This window comes from Orycteropus afer, unplaced genomic scaffold, assembly GCF_000298275.1.
Source record: "Orycteropus afer afer isolate SDZICR_OR568_19922 unplaced genomic scaffold, OryAfe1.0 scaffold00018, whole genome shotgun sequence".
In the NCBI taxonomy this organism is placed as follows: domain Eukaryota; kingdom Metazoa; phylum Chordata; class Mammalia; order Tubulidentata; family Orycteropodidae; genus Orycteropus; species Orycteropus afer.
The window spans coordinates 20,932,006-20,945,089 of record NW_006921605.1 but is presented as its reverse complement, the minus strand read 5'-3'; the positions used below and the strand labels follow the sequence as shown (position 1 = coordinate 20,945,089).

General features: G+C 39.2%; 1 protein-coding gene across 1 annotated transcript in view; it reads left to right on the top strand.

Moving 5' to 3' along the window:
• Positions 1 to 6,406: 6,406 nt before the first annotated feature.
• The window catches only part of EFCAB13 (EF-hand calcium binding domain 13), a 135,149-nt gene continuing 128,471 nt past the window's right edge, over positions 6,407 to 13,084 (top strand). Inside the window, exons 1-2 of the mRNA XM_007959917.1 lie at positions 6,407 to 6,436; positions 8,321 to 8,493. Of these exons, the coding sequence (XP_007958108.1) occupies positions 6,407 to 6,436; positions 8,321 to 8,493 (203 nt within the window). The remainder of the gene's footprint in view (positions 6,437 to 8,320; positions 8,494 to 13,084) is intronic.

Below are 13,084 nucleotides of genomic sequence, written 5' to 3'. Positions count from 1 at the left end.
ATGGTGGGTGAAATCCAGGCAGGGAGTGCGAGAAGGAACGCACGTGGAGAAGAGCTGACTGTGTCACCATAATCCAGCCAGGACCTCCTGAGGTCACAGGCCCTTGTGAGGTGGGGCAGAACCGAAGGGCACCACCGCGGCGATTCGCAGTCGGCGCAGTGGCAGCGGCGAAGTCACCCGCCTCCTGAGGCACCGAAGCCACTGGGCTGCTGCTGCAACAGGTGAAGCGGCCTCGATTCCGCGCCCGCGTGGCACTGACTGCTCTGTGGGCGGAGCGTAGGCCTCTGTCAGTTGACCGTGGGGGCGGAGCTGCGCCGCAGGGGATCTCGGGAAGGCGGGCGTTCCAGAGAGAGGGAGAGACTGTTGGAAGAGGCCCCCGCGTGGGGGTGGGGAAGCGTCGAGGCTGAGGGAGGAGAATGCCAGACGGTGCGAGGGCAAAGTAGAACAGTTATTGAGATGGGAGAAGGTTCCTGAAAGAGACAGCGAGATGACCGAGTGGAACAGTCAAGAGGGGCAGCGTGAGAAGTGGCAGGGTCTGGGCGGGTGGTGCCTCTGAAATGGTGGTAGTAATTGTAGACGGGTGGAGGTCACGGTTGTTGAGAAGCTTCATTGTGCTTTCACATACAACTTTGACAGCTATGAAAGCGTTTAATTTCATCTTATGTGTAATTTACTTATGTTCTCACGTGTCTACCTATTTTGATCACAAAAAAGCCGTATCTTCGTAAGAGAAGGGCCTGTTGGAATTCTCCACAGCACAGATTCTTGTCTGAGGTGGATGTTCACTCAATAACTGTTAAATAACGATAATTAGGGGTGATGAATTTAACATAGCTATTAAATCACCAAATTCTGAAAATTCTCCATCAAAGATTAGAAAGCTGTTTAGTACAAATACAATAGCTTGCTCTACGTAGGGATTGAATCAATCATGATGTTTTGATTTTAAATATTCCTTTGATGTACCGAAGGGTGTTGAGTTTCCTCACTTCCTTTTGGTAGTTTTTGATGAATTAGACAACCAAGATGTAATGAAAAATGAGAAGGAGAGTGAGTCTTAGGGGCTGGGATGGACAGAGTGGAGGGTGTGGCTAATGATGGCTGTTTTCTCTCAGTCCCATAGTACCACGAGGAGGGGTGGAGAGGTGCTCTCCTAGATTCTCATAGCTGCTTCCAGACCTTTCTTCCTTTTTGCATCTCACATAATCAGATTATACCACCCACTTCCAATCCTTGTTGCAGTCAAAATTTTGGCTCCTGGCTTTCTGCCACTCTAACACTAATACTGTTACAAAGGGAACGTTTTCAAACATAGAGGCACTCATCTCAGGAATGGCAGGATCAACATGCATTCCCAGGAAGCAAAAGGTCATGATGTAAATGGCTTGTTCCTAGGAAGAATGTGTAAAACCTAACCCGGTGGCCCCACTTGTCTAGGGGGTAAAATCAGTCCCCTGAGACAAATGGCCAACCTTTATTGTTTCAAAGGACTCCAAAGAAGAAGCTGAATCAATTATTAACTCCCTATGTTCCTTGTTCTCTAGCATAAAAATCTCTAACTCTATATAGAGAGACAGCAGAATGCATTGTAGTTTTACTCAGGACTGCATGGCTTGAAGGAATGCTGGTGTCATAGTGCCTAAGGCATTTGACTGCTAACCAGAAGGCTTGTGATTCCAGCCCACCAGTCACTCCTTGAAAGAAAGATTGGGCAATCTACTTCGGTAGTGATATCGCCTTGGAAACCCAAGGAGGGGTCGCTATGAGTGGGATCCAACTTGACAGCAATGAGTTTTTTTTTTTTTTTAAATGCATAGCTTGAGCTGTATTATTCTTCAACAAAACTCCTTTTCTTTCACTTTTAACAGAGTACGAGATTTTCTTGGGCAGTTATAATTCTTGTGATTTCACCTTCCTCAATCACCACTTTTTCATAGCTTTTAGTTTATTTTACCAAGAACTACAACTCCATTATCTGATTTTCACATGTCTAAGTCTCCCCAGTCATGTTCTTGTCTTTCTGGCTCACTCCCAGCTCTTAACAATCCTTTCACCCCACCAGGATCTTTAATCTGTGTTTTTATGCCCTCATGCCCTCTTGTCCTTATTTCCCACTCATCTACCCAGTTTAAGTTTTAGGATCAATCGTTAAAACCACTCCCTTGCACACTCTCCAGCTCCCTTGCCTCCTTTTCAGTTCATTTTACTGCTTGGACTAAATCATAATCCTGGATCATATGATACCTGTTTACTAACTGCCAGCTTATTAGCAGTGAACATGGCTAGAGAAAAATACACAACTGTGCTGAGGGGTTTCACTCTAAATTCATGATCACAAACCTCGGGGAGCCCTTGAGGCAACCCAGTAACCATATCAGATTCCTCTGGGCTATAAATTTTCCCACCCTCCTAATTATTACCTCTCCCCTGAAACCTCTGGCACCTCATCTTCCATCGTTGTCCTTAGTTGATAACTTTGCTTCGTGTTTCACTGAGAAAGCTACAGCAGTCAGAAATGAATTTGTACAAGTTACATCTATAACTACATCTACTCACCTATCCTACTTCTTGTTATGTGCCATAGAACTGATTCTGACTCATAGCTATCCTGTGCACAACAGAATGAAATGCTAGGTCCATAATACCTAAGGTATTTGACTACTAACCAGAAGGCTGGCGGTTCAAACCCACCAACCAAACCTTGGAAGGAGCTCTGGCAGCATAGTGCCTAAGGCACTTAACTGCTAACCAGAAGGCTGGAGGTTCAAAACCACCAGCCATTCCTCGGAAGGAAGATGGGGCAATCTACTTCCGTAGTGATACTACCTCGGATACCCAAGGTGGGGTTGCTATGAGTTGGGTCCGACTCGAGGGCAAGTAACAAAAATTGTTCACAATCCTAATTTGTGTCTAATTACTCTGCTCTGTCTCCTATTACTATGGATATGTTCTTAGCCAAAGCCAAACCTTCCCTTTGTGCTCTAATTCCCATCTCTTTTCTCCTTCCTGAGAATACTGTTCCAGTAATTCTTCCCTCCTGTGTCATCACTTTTTCACTGTATTGGACCATTCCTATCAACATACGAATTAACATAGCTTTAGTTTTCCCATTTTAAACCCTCATGATACCATTTTCCCCTCAAGTACTATGTCATTTCTCTCCCTTTACCACATAACTCCTTAAAAGAGTCTTCTTTACTGGCTATCTACAATTTCTGTCCCGTTTCTCTCTTGAACTCACTCCAAGGACATTGCCTCTTTACCATTTTACCCAAATGGCTCATTTCAAAGTTATCAGTGTCCTCCGCGTTGCAAAATCTAATGAGCTATTTGATGCTCATCTTACTTGACCTCTCAGCACCATTTTTCACAGTTGATTTCTCAGTTTTGTTTTTACTGTGGTGAAATATATACAACATAAAATTTGCCTTTTTAAACAGTTTTCAAATGTATAATCCAGTTGCATTAATCACACTCACAATCTTGTGCAACCACCACCACTATCTGTTTCCAAAACTTTTCCATCACTCCAAATAGAAACTCTGTACCCATTATGCAATAACTCCCTTTTCCCTCTTTTTCCCAGCCCATGGTAACCACTAATCTACTACTTTCTGTCTCTATGCATTTGTCTATTCTAGATATTTTAGCTAAATGGATCACACAATATTCATCCTCTTGTGTCTGGTTTATTTTACTTAGCGTAAGGTTTTCAGAGTTCATCTATGTTGTAGCATGTACTAGAACTTCATTCCTTTTTAACCAAAAAAAAAAAAAAAAACACCAAAAAACAAAAAACAAAACTCACTGATTTCAAGTTGGATCTGACTCATAGTGACCCCTTCTTAGGTTTCCAAGGCAGTATCACTATGGAAGTAGATTGCCCAGTCTTTCTTCTGTGGAGTGGCTGGTGGGTTTGAACCACCAACCTTCTGGTTAGCAGTCAAATGCCTTAAGCACTGTGCCGCCAGAGCCTAGAGCTCCTTACCCAAATGATTAAGACCTGCCTCCCCCCCCCCCTTTTTTTTTTTTTTTTTTGCTAATCAGGCCACTAGATTATGAAACAGTTCTTTCTTTCACAGGTTATTTAAATAATGCTTTCAGGGTCTCTGAGTTGGAATCAACTGGAGGGTAAAGGATTTTGGTTTTACTCTGTTTAATTAAAGAGTTCTGGTGGTTTAGTGATTGAAGTATTTGGCTGCTAACTAAAGGGGTAGTAGTAGTTCAAATCTCCCAGCTGCTCTGTGGGAGAAAGATGAGACAGCCTGCTTCTGTAAAGATGTACACCTTGGAAACCCTGTGGGGCAATTCTAGTCTGTCCTATACAGTAACTGTGAGTCAGAATTCATTTGGTAGCAGTGGATTTGGTTTCTTTATATATGTATAATAGATAAATAATTCAAAGAATAATGACAGTCTCATCAGTTCTTTAGAAATCTAGGCCATAGTTGAGATAAGAGCATTATATGTGAATAATTAAAAATATAAGGCAAATGATTAGTGCTAGTTGAATAGTGAAGATGGTAAAAATACTGCCAAATAGTGTAGAGGTAAGGACTGAACTGGTTAGAGAAGATTTAGAAGAGGTGACATAGTGGATGTTTCTGGAGACACCTGTATAGTTTTCTCATGTCTTCTGAGATGAGTATTGGTAATTTGGCTTCATTTTCTTTTTAATGTATTTTGAATTCTGGGAACATTGGGCATATAAAATTAAACAGTAATTGCTACAACGTATTTCAGAAATAAATGCAAATGTTTTTTAAAGCATCATACTTCCCTCAGACAGAATATTAATACTTGTAGTTAGTTAAACGTCACACTATGTAAAGGTCAATGATAATTGCGGCTAGCAATGTATAGCCAGCAAGGCAATAAACAATTCATAAAACATGGCTCACATATAATGTGTAAAATTATTTTTGAAATTTTAAAAAGTGTTGGTTATCACATTTCCAAAATATAAAAATTCTCTGGATTAAAACCAGGCTAAAACATCTTTTTTTTTCCCCCAATGTAATAAACTTTATTTAATCATAAACCAAAACCATATCTACTGCCGTCAAGTCAATTTTGACTTGTACCCACCCAGTAGGATGGAGTAGAACTGTCCCACAAGGTTTCCAAGGCTTTAAATCTTTATGGAAGCAGACTGCCTCTTTCTCCTGTAGAGAGGCTAGTGGGTTTGAACTGCTCACCCTTTGGTTAGCAGCTGAGCACTTTAACCTCTGCACCTCCTGGGTTCCTCATTTAATCATGGTGGGTTTTTAAAAATTTTAAATTTATTTAGTTGTTGTTGAGAATATACACAACAAAACATGCACCAGCTCAGCAGTTCCTCACTGATGACATTCTTTGAGTTGTGCAACCATACCCTCCTTTTCTGAGTTGTTCCTTCTCCGTTAACATAAATTCATTGCCCGTTAAGGTTTCTTTCTAATCTTTCAAGTTGCTGTTGTCTATTTGATACATAGTTCTAAAAAAAGAGCTTAGTGCTCAAGGCAGACGTTTTTTACTAGTTAAGCTAAACTACTATTGAGAAGCAATACTGTATCGTATAGTGTTGAACACTATGGGCTCTGCAGTTAGATTGCCTGAATTAAAATTCTGACTCTAACACTTGCTGGCTGTGTGATCTTGGGCAAGTTGTTTTCTTCAAGTCTTCCTTTTTTTTTTTCATCTGCAGTCATTTCTTAAAGATTATTTGTGATGAATAAATGAAATAATTTACATCCAAGTGTTTATCCTAATGGCTACCACACAGTAAGAATTAAATAACATTGGCTATTACTACCATTTTGGGAGCTCTGGTAGCATAGTGGCTAAGACACTTGCCTGCTAACCAGACGGCTGGTGGTTCAAACCCACCAGCCACTCCTCGGAAGGAAGGTTGGGCAATCCTACTTCCGTAGTGATACTGCCTCGGAAACCCAAGGAGGGGTCGCTATGGGTCGGGTTTGACTCGATGGCACATAACAACAACAACAACAACAACATTACTACCATTTTAGTAGTTCTTCTCAGGGCTTTTTAGAATAAATAAGTGTAACTGAATTCCTGTGCTTTTTGTGCCATTTGAAATTGTATTTCTTGACTTCTTCCTGTACCAAAAAAAGGTAAAGTTAAAAAACTGGATGAGGTCCTGTGAGTTATAATCTATTCACTACTTTTTCTAGCTTTTGCCCACATGTTTGTGTTGGTGAAAATCTATTAGATATGTCACAAAGTGAGTGTTAAATTGAAGAGATAACTTCAGGTAGGTAAATGTAATTACTTCAGTCTCCTATAACAGGGATATAATTTTTTTTTTTCCCCTTTTTCTTGGCAGGAAATTCTTTTGCACTTTTGCTCAGTCACACTGGTTCCTCAAGGTTGTTGAGTCCTCAAGGGAAGAATTTACATAAACATGGAAACTAAAGTACAATTGTTCTGTCAGGTATTCTTTCAAAACAGGTTCTAAAGATTCTTACTTTTTCTTACTAGTTTATATTATCTCACCTACATAGTCAGTGAGCAAATTCGTAGAGTAATAAAGTCATAAGGAACTTGCCCAAAAACTGAGGTGATTTTTGAGTTCTTTAAATGGACAGATATTGAAGTCTTGTTTCAGCAATCCACATAGTACCAAGAGATCTGTGGTTTATGATGAGAGTATTTCTTGGGGTAGAGGACTAGATCATTTTTTAAGAGACCAAAGGATTTAAATTTACACTGAGGTTGTAGATAATGCAGTTAATGATGTGGGACTCTAACCAAAAGATACTATAATAGATACAAAGTTGTTAAGGATTTCATTCTACTTGGATCCACAATCAGTGCCCATGGAAGCAGTAGTCAGGAAATCAAATGATGTATTGCATTGGGGACATCTGCTGCAAAGACCTTTTTAAAGTGTTAAAGAACAAAGATGTCACTTTAAGTGACTTTAGGTGCACCTGACCCAAGCCACAGGTATTTTCAGTTGCCTCATATGCATGTGAAAGCAGGACAATGAATAAGGAAGACTGAAGAAGAATTGATGCATTTGCATTGTGGAGTTGGCAGAGAATACTGAAAATACCATGGACTGCCAGAAGAACAAATAAATCTGTCTTGGAAGAAGTACAGCCGGAATGCTCCTTAAATACCAGAAGAATGAACAAAACTGTCCTGGAAGAAATGCAACTGGAATGCTCCTTGGAAGTGAGAATGGCCAGATGCTAGTGTAGTGCCTAAGGCATTTGACTGCTAACCAGAAGCCTGGTGGTTCAAACCCACTAGTCACTCCTTGGAAGGCAGATTGGGCAATCTACTTCCATAGTGATACCGCCTCGGAAACCCAAGGAAGGGTCACTATGAGTCAAATCAACTCAATGGCAGTGCACTGCTGCTGCTGCTGCTATTACTTTTGTCATGTTGTCAGAAGGGACCATTCCCTGGCGAAGGATATCATACTTGGTAAAGTAGAGGGTCCACGTGAAAGGGGAAGGTGCTCAATGAGATTGATTGACACGATGGCTGCAACGATGGGCTCAAGCATAGCAAGGATTATGAGGATGGTGCAGGACCAGGCAGTATTTCATTTGTTGTACACAGGGCTGCTATGAGATGAAACTGACTTGATGGCCCCTAAAAACAAGTTTCTCTAGCCTTCTTGCTTGTGATTGAGAGGATGTTTTTATCTATAGTTTAGGGTTAATTTCTTAATCTTTTAAATGTATTTTTGAAATGATATATAATTTTGTAAAAACATATTTGCTTTAAGCCTTAGATCTGGTGCCTTCAAATAGGACATGTACTTATCACTATAATCAAAAAAGTAATTTCTGGGCTTCTTGCTAAATATCAAGATCTCACCTGGAATCTTTGATCAATAGATAAAGTCCAATTGTGTTAAGTGAACAGCCAAAGTTCAAGAAGCATTTATTCAGAATATTTCAAACTTTCATTCTCTTTTTCCAAATGTGTTCATTGCTACTAGGTTCTAGTTACTTTTTTTTTTTTTTTTATGATAACAAACTATTACTTTGCAGAGTACATGGTAACCTTGCAGCTTGATTCCTTAAGAGCTGCATTCAGCAACTGTTAGATGCATTCAGGAATGCTGTACATTTTCTATCTGGGGAATGCACTAAGGAAAGTTGGAGGTATTTAGTATATATACTTAATTTGGAATCATAATGCACTCACGAATAAAATGCTTTTTAACAAAATTCCCTTTGATAGCACTATTTTGTAGAGAATATTGATTCTAAAATGACCTAGCCTAACCCAGAATGTCATATTTAATGCATATGTGCAAAGATGACATGGCTTACTGCAGTTTTTGATTGTTTTCCAGGCAGAAGAAAACACTGAGTTAGTGGATGCTGGTTCTCATTCTTCTGCAGCTGACTCTCCATCAAGACATTTTTACAGCAAGAAGTACATCAAGTTTTCTAAAACAACAGAGAAGAAAATTTCACCACTAATTTCACCTGAAATTAGGGATTTGAGCTCAGAACACAAAAAAAGGTAAGTTAAAAACTCTGAACTTGCTTTATTGAGCTATATTTTTTTTTACATGTTTAAGAGCACCAAAAATATAGCTCATGTGAATAGCAAGTATATGGGATCATGCATATTTGTGACCATTCTCTCAGGGGCATAGTTTTAACTCCTAAATAGCCATTCTTACACTTTTTTCTCACTTCCAGTTGTAGGAACAAGTATACATCGTGCCTGTAAATTTGACTTGAGAATTTAGGAAGGAAATCAAGAGAAGTGTTGTTCTCCCTGGCTTTGGGTTTGTGTTCTCCGTGGAACTCAGCCACTTAAACACTTTGGCAGTTCTTTGTGTGCTGCATTACGTGGTTTATTTTTATCAGTTACAGGAGAAGCTCTAGCATTTCATACACTTATAGGAGAGATACCCAATCTGCATTTTAATATTTAAAAAGTTCTTACAAAAGAAAAATATATCAATGACAAAGAGGAAAGGTTCTGGGAGAACATTCAGGGCTTATCTACTTTATCTTTCTCCTGCCAAATGCTGATCTTACCTGTTGGTGAAGTTGGAAATACCTGCACATTGTGATTGGAGAGCCATTTCAGCCAGTATCTTTCCTCTCCCACCCATAAGTCTGATTTTCCCTCTTACTTAGCCTGACATTTTCACCACTAAACCGTCATGTTAGATGACAAAAGGCAGGGTAATTATTTCTAGAAGACCACATTAAAGCTTACCTAGGAAGGGATGGAAGGTGGTGGGGGTGTCCCTTTACTTTCTCTCATTAGTATGGTTTAAAATAGGCCAGTTAATACCTCAGGAGTCACAGTGCTCATTATTAAAAAAACATACTTATGCTTTTTATTAAAAAAAGATGAACAATCATGTTATGGAGTAGAAGTTATAATTATACCAAAATGCTAACAAAAAACCAAACTGACTGCCATCAAGTCGGATCTAACTCATAGAGACCCCTCCTTAGGTTTCCAAGGCAGTATCACCATGGAAGTAGATTGCCCTATCTTCCTTCTGAGGAGTGGCTAATGGGTTTGAACTGCCAGCCTTCTGGTTAGCAGTCAAATGTCTTAGGCACTATGACAACAGAGCTCCCTAAACCAAAATAGGAAAATTGAATTTCAGTGGTGATATATGAAGAGGAGATGGGGGATATAAAGCATCAATAGACTCTAAGTGGGATACCCTAAGATAATTTGTAGACAGATTAACTAAAAATGAATCAACTAAAATTTGTAGATGAAACAGGGGAAAATGTAATGACCTTGGATTTAGCAATTGTTTCTTAAAGATGGCACCAAAACCACAAGAAACAAAAGAGAAAAAAATAGATAATTGGACTTCGTCAAAATTAAAAACTTTCTACGTCAAAGACCATTATTGAGAGTGAAAACACAATCCAGAATGGGAGAAAATATTTGCAAATTATATATCTGATACTCGGAAGGAAGGTTGGGCAATCTACTTTCATAGTGATACTGCCTCGGAAACCCAAGGAGGGGTCGCTGTGAGTTGGATCTGACTGGATGGCACATAACAACAACAATAACACATACCTGATAATGGTTTACTCTCCAGAATATAAAGAAGTCCTCCAACTCAATAACAAAAAGACAGTTAAAAATTGGGAAAGGATTTGAATACACATTTCCTCAGTGTTGTTATGTGCCCTCGAGTTGGACTGACTCATAGTGACCCCCCCCTTGGGTTTCCGAGGCAGTATCACTACTGAAGTAGACTGCCCAACCTTCCTTCTGAGGAGTGACTGGTGGGTTTGAACTGCCAGCCTTCTGGTCAGCAGTCAAGTGCCTTAGGCACTACACTACCAGAGCTCCCTTTTCTCAGTGAAGATATACAGATGACCTGATAGCATATGAAAAGATGCTGAGCATCATTTGTTATTAGGGAAATACAACTCAAAACCACAATGAAATACCACTTCACACCTTCTTCAAACCAGTTGCCATCAAGTCAACTCTGATTCATGGTGGCCCCCTGTGTGTCAGAATAGAACTGTGCTCCATAGGGTTTATTTTTGTTGTTGTTGTGATTTGGGTGAAAGTTTACAGAACAAATTCATTTTCCATTCAATGATTCATGGACGTGTTGTGGCATTCATTGTCCCATAGGGATTTTAATAGCTGTTTTATGGAAGCAGATCACCGAGCCTTTCTTTCAGAGCACCTTTGAGTGAACTAAAACCTCCAGCTTTTTGGTTAGCAACTGAGTGCATTAACCATTTGCACCACCCAAGGACTCTTCACATTCTCTGTTGCTATTGTTGTTAGATGCTGTCGAGTCGGCTCTGACTCATAGTGACCCTATGTACAACAGACAAAACACCACCCAGTTCTCTGCCAGCCCCATAATCCTTTCTATGCCTGAGCCCATTGTTGTAGCCTCTGTGTCAGTCTGTCTCGTTGAGGGTCTTCCCCTTTTTTGCTGACCCTCCACTTTACCAGGCATGACATCCTTCTCCAGGGAATGGTCCCTTCTAACAACATGACCAAAGTAGGTGAGATGAAGTCTGGTCATTCTCACTTCCAAGGAGCGTTCTGGCTGTACTTTTTCCAGGACAGATTTGTTAGTTCTTCTAGCAGTCCATGGTACATTCAGTATTCTTCACCAACACCACAACTCAAAAGCATCAATTCTTTTTTGGTCTTCGTTAATCATTGTCTACCTTTCACATGAATATAAGGTTATTGAAAATACCATCATTTGGGTTAGGCATGCCTTAGTCTTCAAAGAGACATCTTTGCTCTTCAGCACTTTAAAGAGGTCTTTTACAGCAAGTTTGCCCAGTCTAGTATGTCATCTGATGTCTTGACTGCTGCTTCCATTGGTGTTGATTGTGGAACCAAGTAATATGAAATCTTTGACAACTTTGATCTTTTATTGTGATGCTGCTTATTGGTCCAGTTGTGAAGATTTTCATTTTCTTTATGTTGAGGTCTAATCCATACTGCAGACTGTAGTCTTTAATCTTCATCAGTAAGTGCTTCAAGTCACCTTCACTTTCAACAAGCAAGGTTGTGTCATCTGCATATTGCAGGTTGTTAATGAGTCTTCCTCCACTCCTGATGCCAAGTTCTTCTTCGTATAGTCCAGCTTCTCGGATTATTTGCTCAGCATACATATTGAACAAATATGGTGAAAGGATGCAGCCCTGACATACACCCTTCATGGTTTTAAACCATGCAGTATCCCCTTGTTCTGTACAAATGACAGCCTTGTCTATGTACACGTTCCTCATGAGCACAATGAAGTGTTCTGGAATTCCCATTCTTCTCAGTGTTACCCATAATTTGTTATGATCCACACAATCTAATGCTTTTGCGTAGTCGATAAAACACAAGTAAACATCTTTCTGGTATTTGCTTTTAGCCAAGATCTATCTGGCATCAGTAATGATATCTCCTACTCTCTAGGAAAGCTATGATAAAGAAAAAAAACAAGTCTTGGCAAGGATGTAGAGAAATTCAAATACTTGTCCACTGATGATGGAAGTGTTAAATTGTACAGCTACTACAAGAAACAGTTCTGTGGTTCCTCAGAATGTTATATACAAAATTAACATATGAGGCAGTAATTCCATTACTTGGTATACATAGAAAAGAATTGAAAACAGAGACTCAAAAATATACTTGTGTGTGAATGTTCATAACATTATTCATATAGCCAAAAGGTAGAAATAACCCAAAGGTCCATTAACAGATTAATAGATAAACAGAATGTAATATATCCATACAATGTATTATTATTCAGCTATGAAAAGGAATAAAGTTCTGATACATGTTACAACATAGATAAACTTTGAACATAGTATGCTAAGTGAAATAAACCAGACACAAAAGGATAATATTGTATGATTCTACTTATATGAAATATCTGGAATGCATAGAGACAGAAAGAAGATTTGCACTACTAGGGGCTAGAAGAGGAAGCTACATGATGAGAGCTTTTGCTTAAATAGGTACGGAGTTTCTCTTTGGGGTGATGAAAAAGTTTTGGAAATAGGTCATGGTGGTAGTCGCACAATAGTGGGAATACAGTTACTGTCACTGAACAAATGATATTAAATGGTTAAAATGGCAAAATTTTTATTATCTGTATTTTACCACAATAAAGGAACACTGATGTCTGCTACCTGAAAGGTCAGAGGTGCAAACCCACCAGCCAGCCACTCGATGTGAGAAAGATATGACAGTCTGTTTCTGTAAAGATTTACAGCCTTGGAAACCCTACTCTGTTCTGTAGTGTCACTATGAGTCAGAATTAATTTGATGATTGTGAATTTGGTTTTAGTTTTACCATAGTAAGATTTGAAAAAACTATTAAAAAGATTGTAATCGGGACACCTGGTGACATTTGAATTTGTTTTGAGAATAATACTGAGTAATGTCACTTCCCTAATTTTGATATACTGTGGTTATGTACTGTCAGTTACACAAATGGAAAATTTAGGTATAAAGAGGTATAATGTCTACAAACAGATTTCAGAAAAATAATATATATAGAAATAAAATGATAAATGTGGCATGATGTTGACTTTCAGGGAATCTTCGTGAATAATACATGGGAATTCTTTTTTTTTTTTTT